We start from the raw sequence: 23,288 nt of genomic DNA on the forward strand, positions 1-23,288 counted from the left end.
ATTCCACGCTCTCATCACGACCCCAAGAACGATTCCAACATTTCAAAGAGAAGTTCTGACAGCTAGTCGACTCCATCATCCTAACATTATCCGTGTATGCGGTGCCGTCATGGAAGACGGAATTCCATTCCAAATCGTCTCTGAATTACTCGAGGGATCAGTGAGCGAGGTCATTGATGCAGCTCACTCATCTCATTGCTATCTCTCTCACTATGAGCAGCTCTCTCTTGTCGTACAAATGACGTCAGCTATTGCTTATCTACACGGACTCCAACCTCGTCCCTACGTTCACGCCGACATTCGTCCGACCAATGTCTTAGTGACGAGGGATATGAAAGTCAAAGTGGCCGATTTGGGAGCCGCCCACTTGGTGGAGAGCTCCAAATCGGCGGGGCCCCTAAGTCGCCAATATCTTGCTCCAGAACGAATGCCACCCACGTCGGCACGCAGTTCGTTGCCTAGCGACGTCTACAGTCTAGGCGTATCCCTAATTGAAATATTTACGGGGGTGGGGCCTATTCCAGAAGAGAGGAATGGTCAGCTAACACAGATGATATATCGTCGTCGCTTGCACAGGATCTGTTCAAGAATGATTTCTGATGAAGATAAAATTGCAGATCGGCCTACGAGTGCAGAATGCTTGGCTGTTCTCATAAGAGAACAAGAGGAAGTCGTTGGAAACGGGTTTCTCGCCATAAAGAGAATGGTGAAGGGACAATTTGAAGGAGAAGGCAAGGCTCGTCGACACAAAGTCGTTCTCTCAGACACCTATATATAATCCCTAAACGTTGACTTTTAGTATTTTGTATCTCCTCCTTGACTTGATATTTGTAGAAGTTTGTGATGTGCCTTTTTCGTGTCAACTAGAACGATTCATAATGCGGCCTTTTATCTATTCTTAGCCGTAGGCGAAAATATCGAATTGTTAGAGGCTTAGAAAGGTTTCTACGTAAACGACCAGGCCGGAGAGGCAAAGAGAATTCGCGCGATACTGCGTCGAGAGGACCATACAAAAGCGTTTGTTCTCTGAGAGGACAATCAGGTAGAGAGAAGAAACGTTGGCGAAGGCCATCGCTCATAAGAAACGAAGACGTCCCAACGACCAAAACTGCGCCGGGATTAGAAGTGCGAACGAGAATGCGACGCGATTTTTCTCTTACCGGTCCAGGCTGTTGGCCGTTTCGCTCGCAAATCATTTTGCATGCACCGTAGACAATCATGCTCGGTTCGAACTAAAGCGTGAGATGACGACGTCCAGTAAGGGGCCCCGCTTTTCTTACTTGCATCGTTTTCACGTTGTTTGATCGACAACGTTGATACGGAGCACTAGAGACGTCATTTTGGTCGTTCGACGACACAACTATGAAAGCTATCTATCATCTAAGAGAGAAACAGTCATTTGATGGCTGCATTCATTCCCTTGTTGAATGTCCACAGGGAGAGATGATAGGGAGACACAATGGTAATAAATAAACCAAACAGAGTAATCAAAAGACACCACAATAATCAGAGGGTAGAATTCACCATTTATGTATGTATGTATGACTGTATGTACCTATGTTTATTAGGGGTACAGTACTTACTGCTGTTTTCCATGGTAAAGCATTGGACCTTGGACCCGACAATGTGGGTTCGATTCCCACACTCCTATTGTCCTCTACAATAGCTTAATGGTAAAGCTTTTGGCTGTTAACCAAAAGAATTGGATATCCTTATATGTGCTTCTATAGAAGCCGGATAGTCCGCTAGCCAATTTTGTTTCCCAATGCAAACTTATATCAACAAGTGAGTTCGCTTTGAGTGATTTTCCCAATTGCATAACCCAATACTGATTCTCCTTTGCAACGAACGCCTTCGTCCACCGCCACGTCCGCTCCCCCGCCATTGACATCAATAACTAATTACTAATCGTCATATATTGAGAGCATGAACCAATATCGTACTCGTCGCTTTTATGACGTCACATCGAATTTTGACGTCAACGGTCACGCGACCCTCGTCTAAATCTGTAGCGCTAATGTCGATTTGATAAGAACGAGGAATGACGTCGCCCGAAGTCGAACGTCGTCCCACAATTCTTTTCGTTTTGGCGACGTCGGAGCGGGCGTCTGAGTAGGCGATTGAGTTGGCGTGGATGTAGAATCGGTAGACGGAGCCGTTGCTGGCGCAGAAACGCCTTTTCGTGACGCGAGAACGATGACGGCGATGAGAAGAGCGACGATCGTCGTTACGAGGACGATGAGGACGATAAGGTAGAAACGACGTGTCCAACGGCTCTTTGTGATATCTAGTTCGGGTAGAAAAATGTTTCAATCGGTGTCAGGATCGGAATCGGAGCTGAAAATTCGAGCATTGCAATAACTTGCCAAACGAGCAAAGGATATGTAGTGTAGTTGAATTGCATTCACGCTGCTTAATTCTGTGGGGCTGGGCAGCTTGTGCGGTTTTTATCGTGGTTTTTATATCGTGTTGATATATGGGATGAGTCATCCGGTTTAGATGGCTAGATGGTTTCTTTCTTTCCGCATCTGAGATGCGGAAAGAAAGAAGCCATCTATACCGGATGACTCTGATCTGTGATGTCGCTCTAAGCATGCACCGTGCTCTATAAGTCTTACGCCGTCGTTGTTTCCCAGGAGGAAAAAGTTCGGAAGTAGACTCCGCGTTAGATGATGACTATACTCGAATAAACTCTTTCACGGAAGAGAGTTAGACGCAAGAAACGCTTGAACAAGTGTGGAATGAAATCAGTGGAAAGGTGACGTTTCTACGTTCAGAGTGTCGTCGTCGACCCTATCAATCTATTTGGAGACTGAGAAAGGCAGAATGAGGAAGACGAAGACGCCGACACCGTACGAGTTCCACACTAACTTTGTCGTCGAGCTACATGTTTGCTTTGCTTTGCAGTGTACGCTTACATCATTCACATGGCACGTGACTCGCGACCAATCACGAGAGCAATAACATCGTATCGCGCCAAGGGAAGCTATCGAGTTGAGTAGAATTACGTGGACGCCCTTCCTAGTCACCCTTCATTTGATACACGGGGGAGAAGGGTCAGGTCATGCGCCCTATGTCTGGTCTAAGTGTTGCAGGTCTGGATACCAGACCCTTCGCTGGGGGAGAAAGGGTCCGGTGACCTGCGCATTCACTCTGGTTTTGTACTCTAACCCAATTAGTGCGAACCGTACAGAGCGCGGTAAATTGCATTAGCGTAACTGGTGTTCGGACGCGCAAGCGTTTTCTTATGAACAAAACCGGCGATGTCAAAGAACTATGTAAAGCTCGCCTGGTTTGCGACTTAGGAGACAGATCGTCTCGGCTGCCGAAGAATGAAAGAAAGCTATCAGTATAGATCAAGGGTGCGCAGGTCACCAGACCTTTCCTCCCCCAGCGAAGGGTCTGGTATCCAGACTAGGCCGAGACCTCTAGCTGTGACCTTGTTATCAAATTAATTACGTATAGTACTGCACTCACTATAGCACTCGATGTCTGAGCCTCGAAAGAAGGAACCTGTATCAAAGGCGGCGGTAGACAGGGCGATCGACTTCTCAGCGGCAAAGCTTGCATTGAAAACGTCTATCCCGAGCATCGGCACGCGATCCCCGTAGCCTCGACAATTGCCTTCCAAATATCGAGCTCGCTACATGCGCGTCGACGAAGGTTCGAAAAGTTGACGATACCCACGTATGGTGCATTCGACGCATCCTAGACACAACTCCGAAGCAATGTGTCGTGTGCTGGTCGACCGTGTGGGTCAATTAAGTCGCAATCAAGCTAAGTGGATAATTGCATTCCTACGGCAACACTTAGACACTCTTAGACATAGGGCGTTTGACCTGACCCTTCTTCCGTGTCACGTGAAGGGTCGGGTGACCTGACTACCTGTCCGCGACAAACGAATGCCGTAGCAAAAAGGGCTTTTTTGCTGAGGCGCATACTTTCCTCCTCGAGTTAATGTGTAAAACCTTCCCTTGCGGTTGCTGTAACTGCATCCTAGCTAACTTCGGGGATAGCGGTGTGAAGCCACGTCATTTGACCGTTTATCAAAAGTACCGGAAGCCAATTGACGTAATAGTGTGAGTGCATTCGTTTTTCGGTTGTACCCGTTCGGATGACCTGTACATAAAGGAGAACAACATTCAGGTTGTCATCCGAAGCGGAGAGAGAGATTGAAAGAGTGCATGCAGATCATGGCAGTTATAGCCAATTTGTTTCAAGTTTCAGTCGTCTTTTTCTCATTTGTCTTGAATTTCGAAGTATTCGAGGCAGTGGCGGTTTTCTGCTCGAAGCCCGAAATTAACAACATCGTCTTTTACATGCGAGACGCCGGTGAAGACGAAATGTGGCTGAGCGTCAGAAGCGGCAACAAAATAGAGTTTGGCCCCAAGAGCAACAGAACTGCGTTTTCTCTTTGCTCCGGTAAGAGAGCCGGGGAAACAGATTTTGCATTTGCTGGTTTAAAAAACCAAAGGCGTTGCATTGGATTCAATGTGACGAGCGGGAAGCTCAACGTTATTGTAAGTCATCGCAAAGTTGCCAAAACGCAATGCTAACGTCGCTCTGTTTGGCTGCATAGAAAGGAAGCCACTGCAAAAACAACCTAATTTATACAAGCGGAGATACTGAAAATGATCAGTTGCTTGTATTCAAACAGAAAAATGGAAAAACTCTGCTTCCCGGCACAGCAACGTTAAATTCAACTGAAATCGACAAGAGTCCGCGACTCTTTGTTGAAAGCGTTGGTGCGCCTCTGAAATCATGTCAGTTGTTGGAAGATTTTGCCAAAACGGTGAAGTTGAACTTGGAAAATAGGTTGTACTGGAAGAGGCTTAAGACACAAGTGACATCTGATCCTGAGAAATAGGCAAAGACGCGTAGCCTTTTCAGATCGTACAAATAAATTTTCTGATTCTTTCACCACGCGCCTTTCTTTCTCTTTCTCGACCCAACGCAGATAAACACGGCTCTGCCTCCTACGCTCACTCCCTTCCACATACACGTACCATAGCCATCCTCGACCTTGCCCTCCTTTTAGCCACGCTTGCTCGTACAAGTAAAAAATCTACGACTCTGTATTCGTCAAATAATGCCAATGGACGGGTTCTAACTATATAGCCAGTGCTGATCCTGACAGGCCTAAAACAATTGTTGCAAAGGCCCACGGTATCCCGCTGATTCTACCTTGCCCGTTGGGCAGCGCGGGTACATGGTACCATGCACCGTCAAATAACAATACCACGGCGAGAAAGGACGCGTCGCCAGCGCGCGTACGTCGTCGTCAGCTTGTTGTCGTTGTGCGCGGCGACAACGGACTCGGCTTCTACAAGTGCGTCACGACGACGACGACGGAACAAGAACCGCCGTCGCACCAGAAGTGGAACTATGAAGTCGTTTCCGATCGTCGTCGTGGTACATAAGCGCTATATAAATTGCGGCACGTGCAAGATTTTATCTCCCGCACTGCCCCCAATTTAGTTACATCTCTCTCTTTCAAACGTTTGCCAGTCGTGCAAAAGAAACAAGGTACAAATTCAAAACGGTGTATAGACAACGGAGCGTCTCCTGGCCGCACTTACTACCACTACAAAATGATACTAATTGACGCCGAATCGAGCGCTATTCTACAATACAACGGCTACGATCCCGCTGTCGACCAATCAGAAAAATAGGTTCTAAATTGGGTAGAATAGGCGTTCTATCGAGAGAATTAATTAATTAATTAAACGGAACTATACTGTGGAGCGTTTTGCTAGAGGAGCAGCTGAAAGAAAGCTTCGTTTCAGTATAAATTAGAAAAAGCAGTGCAAATAGCGACCGTTTCAACAGAGATGGGTCATGAAAGGTGCATGCCTACGCTTCAAAAATGAGGTATTACTGAGACGCGTATAGATCGGATAACGCTAATCATTAAGACAATCACAGCCGTGTACTTGCGTATGCACGTGCTCACGTGACAGGCGGCACGTGCTCACGTGACAGGCGGCACCCGCAGTCGCGGCACAGCTCTAATTAATCAAGCATGGTCGAGGAAAGCTTCTCCGCTTCTTATGTGAGTTGCGACACGCTGTGCTTCTTTTTCTGGCCTTGTAAGATTTGTGGACTAGTTTGCGAGTAAGAGCACGAACTTGCAGTACCGAAATCCTTTCTTTATCCCGTCGACGAATACGATCTATCCTACATGCCAACCACGCGCGACATCTTGGCGGGTAAGCGCCGAATGCTCATGGAGTGGATCGACGATCCGTTGCGCGGTCAGCGCGGAAAGTTGGACAACGATGACGTGTGTCGCGCGCTCCAGACGGCAGGTGAGGTCGAACACGCGACCATTGGCGATGTACCTCTACGCGCTCTTCTCAATCAAACCGGACGATTTGGGGACTTCACTTGGGCCGCCGTTTGCTAATCCGCGCGATCTCTTCAATACGTATTCTTGAGAAAAATGCGGATGGGAGCCATACAAAGAAAGTTGTGGGTGCTAATCGTGCGGTATGTCGTGTGCAATGATTTAGAAGGTATTCTTATTATCCTAAGCGTTGAATGTGCATGATATCTGCGATAGCTAAGGTTCTCTGTATCCCCAGCGTTAGATATATGCATGGATTCGCCTTAGGTGTTCATAAACGACGTCTAGCGTCTCTGCGCCTTAGCCTGTGATTGTTTCTGCGTGTGAGTGTATGCGTATGTGCGGTGGTGGGCCATGTAGGGTAGTGGATCGTTCTAAGCGGCGTCTCGGATTGTCTTACCTCGAAACTCCGTGCTCCGACTGCGTTGACTGGACATCTAACTGATCGATCCCCGCGATAGCCTTCTTAGAAAGCTAGCGAACCCGTTGTCGAGTCACAGGCAGCTTTTATAGGGCAAATCGGACCGTTTTTGCGTGTTGTTATACGGGTTCGCGACATCCCGTATCCCTTGTTACTTGTTGTTCGCATCTGCTTGCATCAGGAGAATCGAGCACGATAGAGTTGTCGGAACAAATCTAAAGCCGTCCTTACGCATCCATGATATTTTTCCGAGAGGAAAAAATTCGAAAAAAGTTCCAAGATTCCTGTCACATGAGACGGTGACGACACCCTCACGTGACAACAGGTAAACTTTCTCCCAAAAATCCTGTAGAAGGGTTTGGCCAGAGATAGGTTTTCTGGACACGTCAACTGCCTTCAAGGACACAGACGTATTTGCAAGGAGAATGCTCTTGCAAAATTGATCACTTGTTCAGGCAAGATTTTTTAATATTTTTATTCTGTTTTATTGAAGGTCAGCATATCTATGACGCTAAAAAGGCCAGCGAGCAAAAACCTCAGTGCAGGCGGTATTCCACGAAAGATTCGAATTTTTCTTTTTTTGGGCGTACCCAGAAATGACCATATTTGGCGAACGTAATACCGCAGACACGGAACACTATCTGGATTAAATTTGACAGACAGTTTGACAGCATAGCACACAGTAGTTTGGCCAAATACAATTACGAACACAGCCAATCATTCCTTTAGGGCTTTGTTCTTTTTTGAAAGTGCTATTGCTTTAGTTGCTTTGATATCAAGATGCCGACCTAGAGTGCCAGATGGGGAATAACGTCAAAAAATAATTTTCAAATGAATTTAGGGAGAAATCTGCCCTTACGATATTCTCGTAAGCCGAAAGGATTTGTTTGCTAATTTACTCATGGTCTGTAGCAATGAAGCAATGTGATTGCTTGCACATAACACGTGATCATCAAAAGAACGGACCAGTAGCCGAAACGCAGCCGAAGCGCAGCTTTGTACGAACTGGTATGCATCGGGAACGTCTTTGTCATTCTAGTCAGTGTTGGGAAACGCGCATATGCTTTCTTTAGACGTTCGCTCGATCTCTGTGCCTCTCAGAGACGAAACGTTGGTTAGACGTCGTCGTTCAGAGAGCAGGATGACGGATAACGTTCGCCGAGCCGCCTTGGAAGCGTTCTCCCGACGATCTCGATCCCCAAACGGATCCGGGGCCCCCTTCGAGTTTCATGGGAGCTAAACGGCATGCATCCGACCCCTGGTGAGCAATCCTACGTCCATCGCTTCCGCTTTTACTCCTATAGCGTTCACTGTGACCGTTTCTCTTGGTTACTAAGTCTACTCAGTCACGTCACGTCGATTAGATGTAATTGGAGGCCCTCCCTGCCGAACACGTAGCCTACGCAAAATTTTTAAATTTCTTTTTCGACGGTGGCTTGCTTAGTTGAGCGCAGCACGCTCTCCTCGCACGCGTGGGTTCCGCGCTCCATTTTTTAAATAACAGATTGTAAAGAAGAGCTCTCTAACTGAGTTAACCTGTTTCTTAGATGGAACATGAGTTTCCTCGCTGCACAACGAATCCATGACTCATAAGGTTTGTCTCATTCCTATTGGCGTAGGCGTGCACTTAGGGGGCGGGCCTCTCTGCATCGCACATATGTAGAGATTGATTGCATGCTGTGCCACTAGCCGCGTTTTGGGCATAGACCGATTTCCGACTGAATCTAAACACTAGGGCTCGATTTCTGCCAGTCTAATCGAGGGCGGGTTGGGGCTCATGCGACGGCTTAGTGGCATAGTATGCATGAAACTCCCACCTTATATACGAAGCTGAGAGTGTAGATGGGACGACCTCCGGTCTTTGAGCAGATAGTCAAGAACGCATCCGTGCTCGTTTCAAAACTACGATAGTGTGCACGGGTCCTTGCGCCTTGCATTAAGGTTTAGTTGGCGGCTGCTAGTAGGGTAGGGCGGTTTAGAGATTAGTAGGCGGTAGCTCCTTTCCCCTCGGACGTTAGCTAGCAGCCGCCACGCGCTTTAGACCATTTCCACGTCGTTGGTTACTTGAAATTCCTCGTGTGGTATTGAAGGACCAAAAGCCATTCCATGGCGTTGCATTCATTCTACTCTACGCACGATATTGTTTCAGTTCTACGGTAGCGAAAAACCACAACAACAACAACAACAACAACAACAGCAACAACACCAATACTACCAACTATCTTCGTTTCTAAGATGAATTTGCCTCTTTCTGATCTCCCGTAACTGTATAATCCAGATTACGTGATGGCAATAATTCAACCTCATCTTCGTATCGAAATTTTTCCAGCGTTTGAACGATCTCTTCAAATGTTGGCCTTTTGTACGGATTCCCGTTCCAACACGATATAGCCAAAGCCTTCAAATCTCCGTTGACCTTAGCTGGAAACACCGGTCGTACATCTTTCCTAACGATGTCGTCGAGAATTTCTCGAGCAGTCATTCCTCTCTCGTACATCTCAAAATACGGATTCTTCGCCGTCTGAATTTCCCACAACGTTATACCGTAGCTGTAAACGTCGACGCCGATGTCGTACGCCTCGCCGCGAAATATTTCCGGAGCTCGAAAGAGCGCCGTGCCCACGGCTCGCGATCCTTTGATCTTTCCACTCTCCTCCTCGTCCTCGTCGTCATCGGCGATCTTTGGGACGATCCTCGTGCAGCCGAAGTCGGCAACTTTGACGAGTCCTTTGTAGTCGATGAGAAGGTTATCGCACTTGAGATCGCGATGCATTCGACGAAGGCGGTGAAGATGACGCATTCCCTTAGCGGCGTCCAGAGCGTATTTCACTTGAAGACGTATTTCCATCGGTTGGTTGGCGTAATCGTCGTCCAACGCCTTTCGCACCGAGCCTCGTTCCAGATACTCCAGCGCAATAAACGGTTTGTTTTCTCTCGTCTTTCCCGTGCCGATTAAACGGACGATGTTCGCGTGAAAAATCGATCGAAGCAGCTCGCTTTCGTCTTTGAATTCCTGCAGTTGCTCGTTCGTGCAATCGTCGGCTTTGATCTTGAGCACTTTGACGGCGACCGTTTGGTCGCGATACTCGGCCGTCCAGACGTCGCCGAACGATCCCTCTCCGATTTTTCGTCCGAATTCGATTTCGTCCGTTTCGACCGACCAAATGTTTGATAGTTCCTCGACCATTTGCTCGGCCATCTCCAGTTCGACTCTCGTATACTTGACGACATTTTGATGTTTTCGGACGCGCTTTAAGATGTAATAGAAGGCGATAACGAGTACTAGTCCGACTGTTACTCCCATGACGGCGAGATACAACGTCGGCGAATCGCACGTTTTGCCCGTGTATCCGATAAAACAAATACATAGCGTTGATGAATCGCTTTGAATGATGCACTTTCCGTGGGCGCACGTACCGGACGCGCACGTGCAATTGTTGATTGAGGTCGATCCCGTCGATGTCGTAGTCAAGCCCGACGGGCAGCTCGTGCAGTCGGCCGAGTTGTATTTCTCGCTGTACTGTCCCTTCGGGCACAACTCACACGGATAGACGCTGTATTGAGGACTAAACATTCCCGGTTTGCATCCGACGAGTCTGAAGTTTCGAATGCGTGAATCGTAGAACATGAAGGCATTCCAGTCAAAACCATACATCGACTTGAATCCCGACCTGTACACTTCGCCTACCGCTCCTGCTTCAAATGAAAACAATTCGCTCTTTTGAGAGACTAGTACTGCTTGTGAATTTCTAAGAAACGTTTGATTGCTTGCTATAATGTATTCGACTCGATTGAAATCTGCCATCACTAAATTTCCAATTTCGTCCGTCGTGTAAGCAAAGCGACCAGTGACGGTTTCATCAAAATTGCAAAAAGTATAGCTCGAACTTCGGCTTTCTTTCGTTGCCCACTCCGTGACGTTGCCAAGGTTCTGGAAGTAGATAGTCGAGTCGCAATCGCCTGTCGTGTTTTTGCCGAAGTAAATATATAAATTATTTTGCCAAACTACGCTCGACCATCTCAGTAGTTGATTGATCGGCTTTTCTTGGTCGCCTTGGCAGCAGAGCTTGTCCCACGTCGCCGTCATGCGTTCGTAGTCGACTGTTACTATCCAAAGCGAGCTCGTTTGGTTATCTACGCCGCCGAATAGAACGAGCGATCCGTTCTCATACGAGCTCATCGTCGCGTACGACGTCAGCTTTTTCGGCGCCTTTCCGCGCGAACCGACTTTTGTCCACGTTCGCATCCTCGTCGCGTAGATCCACAGTTCGTCGTGACCGGCCGAACTGTAGCCGTAGCGACTGCCGAAGTATGCGATGCAATTATTTTCCGTCGCCGAGATCGCCGCCTCGAGTGCTAACTGCGTCGTCTCCGGCTTCTCGTCCGGATCGTAGATTGACCATCGAAGAACGTCGACTTCGAATAGCCACAATTGTAAGTCTGAAGGAAACCATATTTTCATGAGATACCAGGCGGAGTCGCTTATCCTCATAAATCGGTGGTCGAACAGCATCTCAGGATACCTGTCATCTGTATGCCCTCCGTAGCTCGGACCGTGGCACTCTGCATTCAGTATGGAGTTCGTTATTGCACTTAGAAGTATTTCGTATATCTGGAAACTCCAAAAGACGACGGAGCCGTTGTATGCGTCTGTTCCTAGAATCAATACCTTATCATCATCAGCTGGAAGTAAAATTGTCTGATAGTAATCAGATGAGCCTCTGTTGCACATGCGTGTAAAGGTGCAATAAGTGAGACTTTCCTTCAAATCCAACACTCCGAGGATGCTATCAGAGACGTCGCCAAGCCCAACAGGAATGATGAATATGGCTATTTGATGCTTCTTTAGGTGAAGTGCCCTGTCAAGGAGAAAATTCCCATTGTAATCTGCCGTTAAATAATGATATGGGCAATTAATATTTTTTATTTGCGACGACGAATTTTTTCCCGTTAATGTGTCAACAGTCCGAAGCGTTGACATATCGTTTGTCAACCAATAGAGAACTGTCTCGGACGCGAAAAGTATGTTGGATACATTTTTTGGCCGGGAAATCGTGTTTTGGTCACTTCTTATCCATTCGTATGTCATGTTAGTCTCGTTTTTGTCGTCAACGCATCGAAACTCCCAGATGTCGTCCAGATCACCTGTAAGTTTAGATGTTGCGTATACAAACATCGAATCCTTGCAGCGGCACGTGCTTTCGTTCCGATGAAAAGTGAACGCCGCTTGGCCGTGAAGCCCTTCGGGAACGCGCGCGAGCATTCGCACAAAGATCCACTTTTCGACGACGCCGTTGAAAATCCACGCTTCGTTTGACAGGACTAAATAGTTGTTCCTGTTGACGCTGAATCCGTTGAAGAGCACTACTCGCGAATCGCAGAGGCTCTTAGCCGGGATTGCAATTGGTTGCATGCGAAAATAGTGCTGTGGACGGGACAACACGGTTTTCTCCATTTGTATCTGTTTCTCGAGAAGCTTCGTCCATGACGCCGTTCTCGGCGAATAGACCCACGTGTCGTCGACCCTGTCGATGAAAAGCACGCGAAGTTTCGCTCGTTTCGACGTCATACTTCGACGATACGTAGCGACTATTGATGGCGGCCCCATTTCGTCAAACCCTTTCTTCCACAGTGGCGCGTTTCGGCTCCAGTAGTTGTCTTCACTTATATTAGCAATGTCTTTCCAGCTACCTTTGACGCTTTCACTACATTCAGCAATACTGCAGAAGGCAGTCGAGCAGAGAACAACCTGAAGAAGTATGAACATAGCCTTCAGTCTCCTGCGAATGATGGATGATGATGCATTGAATGAATCTATACAAAGGATTGCCATCTGTCTGTTATATCTATTTACGAAACCATTTCGGAGAACTGAAGACGTGGGTAACTGCACCTGAAAGGCTGCGTCCCACCTGGTCCTTTAGCGAATGATGAATGATGATGCAGTGAATCTATACGAAGGATTGCAATCTGTCTGTTATATCTATTCATGCACGAAACACTTTCGGAGAACTGAAGGCGTGGGGTAACTGCACCTCAAAGGCTGCGTCCCACCTGACGCTTAATTTCGACTCGATGCCGATTTACTCGTTGGGCGTCGTTATCATTCATCTTCTCAACGACAGATTGTTAAATCGCTCTGGTACTCTTCGAAATAGATACCCGGAGGTCTTCGCGTTTCCTTTTTTCTAATCGATTCCTTCGTGAATGTATTATTAATGAGCTGGTCTCGTGCGGCGCGCCCCTCCGTTGTGGCCCGGAGCAAGAACCTTGCCTGATCTGGCGTACTTTTAGTGAAAGGTCGTCTTCTCGCCACTCTCCACGAAACCGTGCAAGCCGATTATTCGATGAAATCTTTGTGAATATAAATACATTGTGACGTTCGCGGAGAAAGGAAGAAGTTCTATCTGTAGGCGAACGGTTAATTGTGCAGGTCATGCTGCGTCACAACAACAAAGCGCGTTAATTGTCTTTATAGGATAGCTTCATACCATTCAAGTCGCATGCACCTTGCCGCTACGTATTTCTTCCAGCGTTTGAACGATATCTTCGAAAGTTGGCCTTTTGTGCGGAATCGCGCTCCAACACGAGATGGCCAATTTCTTCAATTTCACGTTGCAGTGAAACGGAAAGTCGGGCCTCGCGTCGTCGTCGACAATTTGATCTAGAATTTGATTTGCCGTTAGTCCGTCATCAAACTTTTCAAAATAAGGATTCTTTGCTGTCTGAATTTCCCACAACGTTATTCCGTAGCTGTAGACGTCGACCGCAGTGTTGTACGCCTCGCCGCGAAAGATTTCGGGCGCTCTGAAAAATACCGTACCCACGGCGCGCGATCCTCTAATCTTTCCACGACTACTGTCGTCGTCATCGGTTGTAATCTTGGGAGCGATCTTCGTGCAGCCCAAGTCGGCAACTTTGACGATTCCTCTGTCGTTGATGAGAAGGTTGTCGCTCTTGAGATCGCGATGCATTCGATTAATGCGGTGAAGATGACGCATGCCCTTAGCGGCGTGCAGAGCGTATATCAGTTGAAGATGCATTTCCATCGGGTGTTCTGCGTACTCGTCGTCCAGCGCTTTTCGCACCGAGCCTCGTTCCATGTACTCCAGTGCAATAAACGGTTTGTTTTCGGTCGTCTTTCCCGTACCGATGAAGCGGACGATGTTCGCGTGAAAAATTGATCGAAGCAATTCGCTCTCGTCTTTGAATTCCTGCAGCTGCTCGTTCGTGCAGTCGTTGGCTTTGATCTTGAGCACTTTGATAGCGACGGTTAGGTCGCGATACTCCGATGCAAACACGTCGCCAAACGATCCCTCTCCAATCATACGTTTAAATTCGATTTCGTCCGTTTTGACCGACCAGATGTTGGCCAGTTCTTCGGCCATTTGCTCGGCCATCTCCAACTCGACTCGCGTGTATTTTGCCAACGTTTTGTGCTTTTTTACGCGCTTGATGCAATAATAAAAAGCGCAAACGACCAGCAATCCTACTACGATTCCCACGCCGACGAGATACATCGTCGGCGTTTCGCATTTTTTTCCCGTGAATCCGGCGTAGCAAATGCATAACGTTGTGTGATCGCTTTGAACGATGCAGTCGCCGTAGATACACGCGGTAGACGTGCACGTGCAATTGTTTATCGAAATTGAACCCGTTGTCCTTGTGACTAAGCTGGGAGGGCAACTAGTGCAATTTGTGGCGCCGTAATGGTTACTGTACTCTCCCTTTGGACACAGTTGACACGGATAGAGGCTGTATTCGCGACTGAACGATCCCGGTTGGCATTCTACAAGTTTGAATCGTTTCAGCTGAACTTCTTTATACACTGACTCCGTCGAGTTGTTTATAGGAGATTTTTGACCTGGTGAGTATGAAAATACTTCGTTATTTCGCGCCAATAGCATTTCCTTCCAAGGAATCGACGATTCGCTTTCATCTGCTATTTTGTACTGCATTTGATTCAAGTCAGCCAATAGCAAACTGCCGTTTTCATTTCGTGAGTACGCAAAGCGGCCATAATCAGATTGTCTAACCTCGCAGAAAGTGGAATTCGAGATTTGTTGTTTTTTTGTTTTCCATTCTGATGCGTCGTTTCCGTCCAGGTTAATGTAGTGCATAGACGGGTCGCAATTTGAAGTCGTTCTCTGCCCGAAGAACACATACAATCTATTTCTCCAAGCTGAACTTGACCACTTTTGCAGCTCATTCGGTAGCTGCTGGTTGACATTACAGCAAAGTCTTTCCCACGTTGCTGTCATGCCTTTGTAGTCGACTGTCGCCATCCAGATAGAAGTCGTTTCGTTGTCTATACCGCCGAAAAGAATTAACGATCCATTGCTCAGTGAATTCATTGTCGCGTATGACGTCATCTTTTTCGGCGCGTTTCCACGCGACGCAACTCGCGTCCACGTTCGCAAAATCGTTGCGTACATCCAAAGTTCGTCTCGTCCAGAGAAACCGAAACCGTGCTTACTGCCAAAGAATGCCACGAAGCTGCGTTTAGCGACCGATGTGGCCGCTTCTAATGACGTTCCCGGCGTTTCCGGAGCCGTATCTGGATCGTATAGTGTCCACCGAAGCATGTCTAGCTCAAATTTCCACATTTGTAATCCTGAAGGATCAGCTTTTATCAGATACCATGTAGAATCGCTCATGCCGACTAGACGGTGGTCATAGTCTCCTATCATTGGATATCTCACAGCCGTCTCTAGAGTAGCGTGATCGTCACGGTTGACTAATTTCTCAGCGATTTTCACAAAAGCGACCGTATGGTCATACGTATTTGTTACCGCGAGATAGAAAGTGTCGTCGCCCAAAAGCAGATTGCGAGTAAATAAAAATGGCAGTTTTTTCTCTTTGGAAAGGGAAAAGCATTGATATGTGCTTGCTTTTAAATCGTAGATTCCGCCGACGCCGTAAGGTTCGAAGAAACTAACGACGAGCAAATCCTTCTTGAGGAAGACGGCATCGCTAAGGACGCCGTGAAACAGATTAATCGGATTAAGAGTATTACTAGCCGAGCGGCATAAATTGGCGACTTTCTTCGTTGACCAATTTCCCGTTGCCATGTTCAAGATAAGAATGATGTCCGGTGCGTCCGAAAGCCAAAACACGTGTGTCGAGTTTGCAGCAAAACCGCGCAGAAAGTAAAGCGGCGTATGCGCTACTGGCCACTGTGTCGTGTTTAAAACGCTTTCGATCCATTCGTACGTCATGTTTTCCGCGTTTCTATCGTCGATACATCGAAGCTCCCAGAGTGCCCTTGCCGACGCGTTATAATTGACGTTATAAGAAGCAACTTCGTCTGTCGCTGCATAGACAAAGAGCGAATCCCTGCAGCGGCACGAGCTCTCTTCCTGACGATAGGAAAACGCCGTGTAATGGTTTCTGGCACCCAGAAAAAATTGCGTCGCCGCTGGCAAAAGGCTCCACGTTTCTATCTCGCCGTTGAACAACCACGCTTCGTTCGTTGAAAACTGAGTTGCGCTGCGCGTATAATAAGTTCCTCCCGCGACGACGATTCGAGATTCGCAAAGGGTTTCGATCGTGCTCCCGTATACGCGAGCGAGACTCGCTTCAACGGCCGAGCGCTCACTTCCAGTCGATGTTGAGAGTTTCGTCCACGAAGTCGTCCTTGGCGAGTAAGTCCACGTGAAGCCGCCCCTGTCAAGGAAGAGCAGGCGAACTTTGGTTGTCTCTGGCGACGTCGTATTTCGACGATAAGAAGCGATGTTCAGGAAGCTGGGTGCTTCGTACATGTTCACCACGGCTCGGGGCAAACTTTCATCTATCCAGTCACCGCTGTGTCTGAAGAAGTCAATGTCTTTCCATTGACCAATTATGTGAGTTTTGCTGCCATCTTCGGCGATGACTTTGCCGAACGTTGTGGCACGAAAAAAAAGCAGAAGAGCTAGGGTAAGCATTCACGTCAGGCCAGAGTGTACGCGACTGCCTGACTACAATGGGGAGGGAGGGATGATTGCTGGTTGAGCAGCCATATGGCCGTAACTCGCTCCACCTCTTCCATTACGTTAATTGAAATATTCATTTATTCATGCATATCCGACACATTCCACACATCCAACACATCCAACACATTCACCACATTCTCCATATTCATAACATCCACCATATGCTTCTCCAGTGGCACTCACAATCAGTGCGGCATTGATACCGTCTGTATGCGCGCTGCTCTCAGAGTTATCTGTTGCGTTCTGCTTTCTATTTTTTTATTAGATCTCTCTCGCCGTCCCGGATTTGCGTCGGACCGATGCATCCCGGATTCTCATCAATGCAAATCCGGGACCGCGAGTGAGGTCTGGGCAACAGGCTTCGTTTTTATGCGAAGAATTCCTGTCAAAGTCGAGCCGAGGAGCCGATTGGTCGACGTGGTACTCTAGCTGTACGCGGTGCATCAACGGTCGCCCCTTTGCGGTGAGGGCGGGTTGAGGCTCACGCGAGGGCTCATGGAAAGGGACCGCATCTCATCATAGTGCAGCTAGTTGAGAACACTCTGCACTTAGTACAAAACTATTGCATTGGACTGGGAGACGGGTGATTCGTCGCGTGTCGTCACCGCGCCTCACGTGACACAAACTCTTAGAACTTTTGGAAAGCAATTCTATGACAGCGTTAGAGGAAGACTGAATCGTGCTGGATTCTCCCGATGCAAACGGATGCGAACAGCAAAACCACAGATACGGGATATCGTGAATCCCGTATAAAACCAGAGATTAAGTGATAAAACGGCCGGATCCGCTCTACAGAAGCTGCCTGTGACTCGATCACGGGGTCGTTAGCATTATAAGCAAGCTATTTCGAGGATCGACCAGTGAAATCTTTGGTCAACGCGGTCTGAGCACGGATTTTTGAGGTAAGAGAATCCGAGACGCCGTTTAGAAAGATCTACTGCCCCGCAGTGTCTACCACCGCACCCCCGCACCCCTTAACACGCAGAAACAATCGCACGCTAAGGCACATAGACGCGCTAGGCGTCGTTTTTATTGACTTCTCGAACACCCAAGAATAACGTTTAGGATACAGTTATTGCTACTGACTCGCCACCTTTTAAGTGACATACCACGTCTAGAGACTAGCAGCATAACTCTCAAGATTGCATGAAGATATCACGCGGCTTCACAAAAATCGTCAGCCGGTACATGTATACGAACCTCGCTGGTATTAGCCATTAATTAAAACGTGTGCTGCAACTGAAGTAGGTGCGACTGAAGCCGTTGTTCAACAAATGAGCGGGATTGTCGAACGGCACGGAATCGCTCGTATGAGACCACGTGCCGTTGTCGCTCTAAACGAGACGACGTCCTCATAGCTTTTATGAATGAAGCATATGCACGCAGCGGAGAGTGTGTATCTGATCGTAAGGCCCAGTTGTCTCTCGCCCTCTGCTCGGCTGCATGACTACAGTAGTGTGCCTATGGTCCTTGCCTTGCACTAGGGTTAAGTCGGTTATATAGAGGTAAGTCAGTGTAGACATTGAGATAGATCTCTTCCCTCGGACTTTAGCCAGTAGCCGTCACGTGCCTCCATTTTTAGTTTGCATACTGCTATAGCTCCTCATATCGTCTGACGTTACCGTCCTAGCGAATTTTTCAAAAGGCAACCTTGATCTTTGACGGCAATTTTCAATGCGTCTAGTTGAGCAGCGACCTCTTGTAACAAAATCCATTTGAACGGATTTGTATTTCAAGCGGCTCTTATTTGACTTGGAAATCGCGTTGCATTCAGCCGATGTGATGGAAGTAGGGCGCTCTCTTCTTCGTGTGACACGAGTAGGTGACTTGGAGTTCGTTGTACACTGTACTGTGTAACGAGTCTCCTCACTGAAATTCCAAGGACTTGTTTCATTCTGTATCTCTGTCCAAGAAGCGCTTATTCTCTGGTCTTTGACCGACCAAATGCAGCCTGGCAATCGTTACACAAGGCCAATCTCCTCGCGGTTATGGGTATGCATTTGTATTGTTAGAGTAATTAGTATTTAAAATGAAGGAACCGAATTTTTGAGACATTTTCTAAGTTCTTCTCTAGGGAATCAAAACGCTACGGTAGATTTCGCGAAGTCTCGACCTCGTAGTTTAATATGTTATGTTTCCCTATATATACGACGGGGCCACTTTCTTGCACGAGATCAATGTCTCTGTGCGCATTGCTACTTGAAGAGCTAGAAAGGGGCTCGTTCGAGGCCGCTCAGCGGCTTGGGCTATTGAATGCAATCGATTCGTGTTGTTTAGTCGTTTTAGAATGCAACCAACCCTATCGAGGTTTTGTATTTTTAAATACGCCCTTTATTATACAGTATGCGTTACTCCGCAGGCAGGGATGTGCTGTCTATACCTAAACCGCTGGACACGTGCAGCCAAACACATATTCCATCTAAGCGTCTAATGCAACAAATCAAGCGAAATTTAGCCCTGAAGCCGCGGAACGAGTTTGCCACATTTCATTCCCAATCTCAACCCATGCAGTGCTCTGAAAGACGTTTTTAGAGATTTGATTTTATTGCATTCGCCAATTTCTTACCAACATATTGTCAGACTGATTCTTTCCAGCTTTGGAACAATCTGTTCAAAAGTAGGTCGATGAACCGGATTCTCGTTCCAGCATGATTTGGCGAGATTTTTCAAGTCCTCCATGAATACGGCAGGAAATTCTGGTCGCGCACCACTTTGAACTATTTGATCCAGAATTTCAGCCATCATTAGTCCTTGGGCAAATTTGTCAAAATAAGGGTATTTTGCTGTCATAATTTCCCACAATGTAATGCCGTAGCTGTAAACGTCGACAGAGGCGTTGTAGATTTTACCGCGAAGCATCTCTGGAGCTCTGAATAGCGCTGTACCCACGGCGCGTGATCCCCGAACGCTTGCACCGCTGTCATCTTCACTGGTAATTGTCGGTGCTATTTTTGTGCAGCCCAAATCGGCGACTTTGACGATTCCTTTGTCGTTGATCAGAAGGTTATCGCACTTGAGATCGCGATGCATGCGATTGACGCGGTGAAGGTGGCGCATTCCCTTAGCCGCATGCAAAGCATACTTGACCTGTAGAGCATATTCCATTGGATGATCGGCGGAGTAGTTGGTGTCTAACTCGTTTCGCATTGATCCCCGTTCCATGTACTCTAAAACAATAAACGGTTTGTTTTCAGCGGTCTTACCAGTACCGATCAAGCGAACGATATTGGCGTGAAAAATTGATCTGAGCAACTCGCTTTCGTCTTTGAATTCTTTCAATTGTTGGTCAGTGCAATCATCTGCTCTTATCTTAAGGATTTTGACGGCCACAGTTTGATCACGGTACTGAGCTGTCCACACGTCGCCAAACGAGCCTTGTCCAATCATGAGCATTAAATCAACTTCTGCATCGTCCACCGACCAAATGTTATGCAACTGAGCTACCGTTTCCTCGGCCATCTCCAGCTCGACTCTTGTATACTCGGCCACTTTTTGATGTCTTTTTACGCGTTTCACGCAGTAATAAAAGGCACCGACTAGTAGAAGTCCGACTACTATTCCAGTACCAATGAGATACATGGTCGGTGTTTCGCACGCTTTTCCAGTGAACCCTGCGTTGCAAATGCAGACGATTGTATAGCCAGTTTGAATAATGCACTTTCCGTGAATGCACGTATTGGGCGCACAGGTGCAGTTCTTAATAGAATTTGAGCCCGTTGACTTCGTTACAAAGCCATTTGGACAATCGGTGCAGTTCGTTGCTCCGTATCGGTCGCTGTATGCTCCCATTGGGCATGGACGGCATGGATAGAGACTGTAACTAGGACTGTACTTCCCAGGCTTGCACTTGGTCAACTTGAGGCTCTCCACGCCAACGATTCTAAGCCTAGCAGGAGGAATCTTATCAAATATTGTTCTGATAGTATATACTGTACTTCCGCGCCCGAATATCAGATATTTACTTGACATTGAATGACGCTTTTTAGGTTTAATGATCCATTTAGATTCGCTCAGGTCTGCTACATAAAAGTAGAATTCGTCTTCTGTGAAAGCGAAACGGCCATCTGCCTGGTTGGATTGGCATTGGCGACATGATTTTCTTGGCGGCATTGCTGCCGTATGCCACGTTAGATCGCCGGTGTTGGGTTTAGTGTAATACGTTTTCCAATCACAAGACGATTTTCTCAAGCGGTCAGGAAACCAGTAGACAGTGTCATTTTGACGCACGATTTTCCAATTTGATCTGTTTGACGTGCTGATGACGCCGAAGTAGACGTAAAATGTTTCTTTCCAAATTTGGCTCGACCACTCAAGCTGCTGTAGTTGATTTGTATGCTGCTGCATCTTCTGGTGTCTATTACAACAGAGCTTTTTCCACTTTGCTTTCATTAGCTGGATGTCGATTGTTATCATCCACAGCGAGCTCGTTTCGTTATCTATGCCACCGAATAAAAGCAGTGATCCATTTGTCATCAAGTTCATTGTTGCGAATGACGTTAGTTTCTTTGGTGCCGTTCTATTTGTTTCAACCTTAGACCATTGTCTCAAATTCACCGTGTAGATCCAAAGATTGTCTTTGCCTTGTGCATTAAATCCGAGACGACTCCCAAAGAAAGCCACGTCATTGTTTTTTGTTACTGAATAAGCGGCTTCAAACCGTGCTCCGTCATAACATTTTTTGAAGCTGAAATACACTTTATAGGGCACTAAACTGGCGTTGCATATTTCGGGCGTTTTAATCAGTCCTGGATTTATTCCTGGCATCTGATCGGGATCATACAATGTCCACATAAGAGAATCCAGTTCGAATCGCCACATTTGCACCTTTTGTTGACTCTCCTGCATTAGATACCAAACAGTGTCTGTAACGCTAATCATTTTGGCATCCCACTGCAGACGTGGGTACCTGTCAACGAAGGAAATTTTCTTAAATGATAGCGTTGAATCTGAGCTGTTTGATTGTACTGCTTCAAGCAAATTCTTCATATCCAATTTCCAGAGTGTTATTCCTTGATCAGTTTCCGATTTAATAGATAGAAGAAGCGTTTCCTTTTTCAGTATCATAATTTTTCCAAAAGCTGCTGTTGGCGCGATGCCGTGAATTTCGACGCTCACGTATTGAAGTCGACTTTTCTCCACATTGTAAACTCCTATCACTTTGGTGTTTGCCAAGAAAATGAATAGCTTATGTTGTCTCACGTATACTCTTCCCATTGTTTCTGCAGTGTTGATAAAAAATCTACCAGCAAGTCTTGTATTTCCAATCATGACAATCGTTTCATAGTTAGAGCCTACAATTTTAATCGGTATTGAAGACCACCTCTCCGTTCTTGCGTCAAAAATCCACGCACTTTGATTTCCATCTATCAGCCAATAGATGTGCGTATTGTTTACTGAGAATGGATTTAGTCGATTTAATGGGTGGTCTTTTAGGGGTCCCAGATTTGTCGTAAACTTGGCCCATTCGTAATTCATACTTGTTTCGTTTCGATCGTCGACGCATTGCAGCTCCCAAAAATCGTTTAGAACCAGGTCTTTCACGTCTTTGCCGCCGAAGACAATTAGAGATTCTTTGCACTGGCATGGGCTTTCGGTTCGGTAATGCGAGAACGCTTCGTGGCCAAAGCGAGCAATAGGAACTTGGGTCGTGAATGTGAGAGCAGTCCACTTTTCGCTGGCACCGTGAAACATCCACGTTTGGTTTGACGCTTTCCCTTCGTCGTAAGCGCGAGCTCCAGCAAACGCAATAACTCGAGTTCCGCAAAGATTCGTCATCGAGTTTTCTAGAAGTTGGCTAAAATGCCTTATAGAAGCAAATTGATCGTCGTTTGCACCGCTTGCAGAAAGCCTCGTCCACGAAGCTGTTTTTGGCGAGTATAACCACGTAAAACCGTCAAAGTCGACAAAGAGAACGCGATTACTGGATTGTGATGAAATTGGATTTCGTCGATACGTTGATGCGCGATGAGGAAAGCCTAATGTGTAATGTGTCATTTTGTAAACTAATGTCTGTCGAGGCCAGTTTGGGCTCCACTGCGAGGCTTCGCTGAAAGTCTTCTGCCACGTAGGACTTTCTTCAGCGCCAAAGATTGCAACAAGGCAGAGAAAAAACGGAGGAACAGGAGAGTGCATTGTGGCACCGGTACATGCGCGTAACGATCGATAGAGACAGTAAGACGCCCCCACTTCGAAACTATACAGTTAGAAACTCTCTGTGCCATACTTCGCTTTGCTCAACTATCACAAATGGTACAGAATGATAAGAAGTTAACAACAGATCTCGAAAACGTTTTACGAACATAATTTCTTTTAGGGCGTTTTTTTCTAACAAGCCGCCCCTCCATCAAACTTGCTGCGTACTTTGCCTAGCTAATTAAATCAGTGAGTACAGTACATAGTGCAGAAAAGAAAACATAATAACTATACGAAGCTTCCTCCTTTCGAGTAGAAAATGGTCCGATATTCCTACGGGCATCAAATTGTTGATTCTGCAGTCGCATGTCGTACACATCCGGGTGACTCACTCGTTAGCTCTAACTCGCAGAAA

The 23,288-nt window shown here is 46.9% G+C and overlaps 3 protein-coding genes and 2 long non-coding RNA genes across 5 annotated transcripts; 3 read left to right on the top strand and 2 right to left on the bottom strand.

Annotated features, from left to right (window-relative positions):
- Positions 1-109: 109 nt before the first annotated feature.
- LOC136196288 (uncharacterized) lies at positions 110-778 on the top strand. The gene has a single exon (XM_065985812.1). The coding sequence runs from the start codon at positions 110-112 to the stop codon at positions 776-778; it is 669 nt and encodes a 222-aa protein (XP_065841884.1).
- A 2,723-nt stretch (positions 779-3,501) lies between these two features.
- LOC136195796 (uncharacterized) lies at positions 3,502-4,912 on the top strand. Its single transcript, XR_010671948.1, has 4 exons — positions 3,502-3,663; positions 3,713-4,079; positions 4,132-4,520; positions 4,580-4,912. It is a non-coding gene; the product is annotated as an uncharacterized lncRNA (long non-coding RNA).
- Positions 4,913-8,899: 3,987 nt separating this feature from the next.
- On the bottom strand, positions 8,900-12,502 carry LOC136195985 (uncharacterized). Its single transcript, XM_065985478.1, has one exon. The coding sequence runs from the start codon at positions 12,373-12,375 to the stop codon at positions 8,998-9,000; it is 3,378 nt and encodes a 1,125-aa protein (XP_065841550.1). The 5' UTR covers positions 12,376-12,502; the 3' UTR covers positions 8,900-8,997.
- Positions 12,503-17,513: 5,011 nt separating this feature from the next.
- LOC136195874 (uncharacterized) lies at positions 17,514-18,157 on the top strand. The gene is made up of 3 exons (XR_010671997.1): positions 17,514-17,643; positions 17,860-17,925; positions 17,987-18,157. It is a non-coding gene; the product is annotated as an uncharacterized lncRNA (long non-coding RNA).
- Positions 18,158-19,076: 919 nt separating this feature from the next.
- On the bottom strand, positions 19,077-22,844 carry LOC136195778 (uncharacterized). Its single transcript, XM_065985242.1, has 2 exons — positions 19,308-22,844; positions 19,077-19,256 (listed from the first exon to the last, which is right to left on the bottom strand). Coding segments are annotated over exons 1-2 (3,429 nt in total). The 5' UTR covers positions 22,736-22,844; the 3' UTR covers positions 19,077-19,255.
- Positions 22,845-23,288: the final 444 nt, after the last annotated feature.

This window comes from Oscarella lobularis, chromosome 15, assembly GCF_947507565.1.
Source record: "Oscarella lobularis chromosome 15, ooOscLobu1.1, whole genome shotgun sequence".
NCBI lineage: Eukaryota > Metazoa > Porifera > Homoscleromorpha > Homosclerophorida > Oscarellidae > Oscarella > Oscarella lobularis.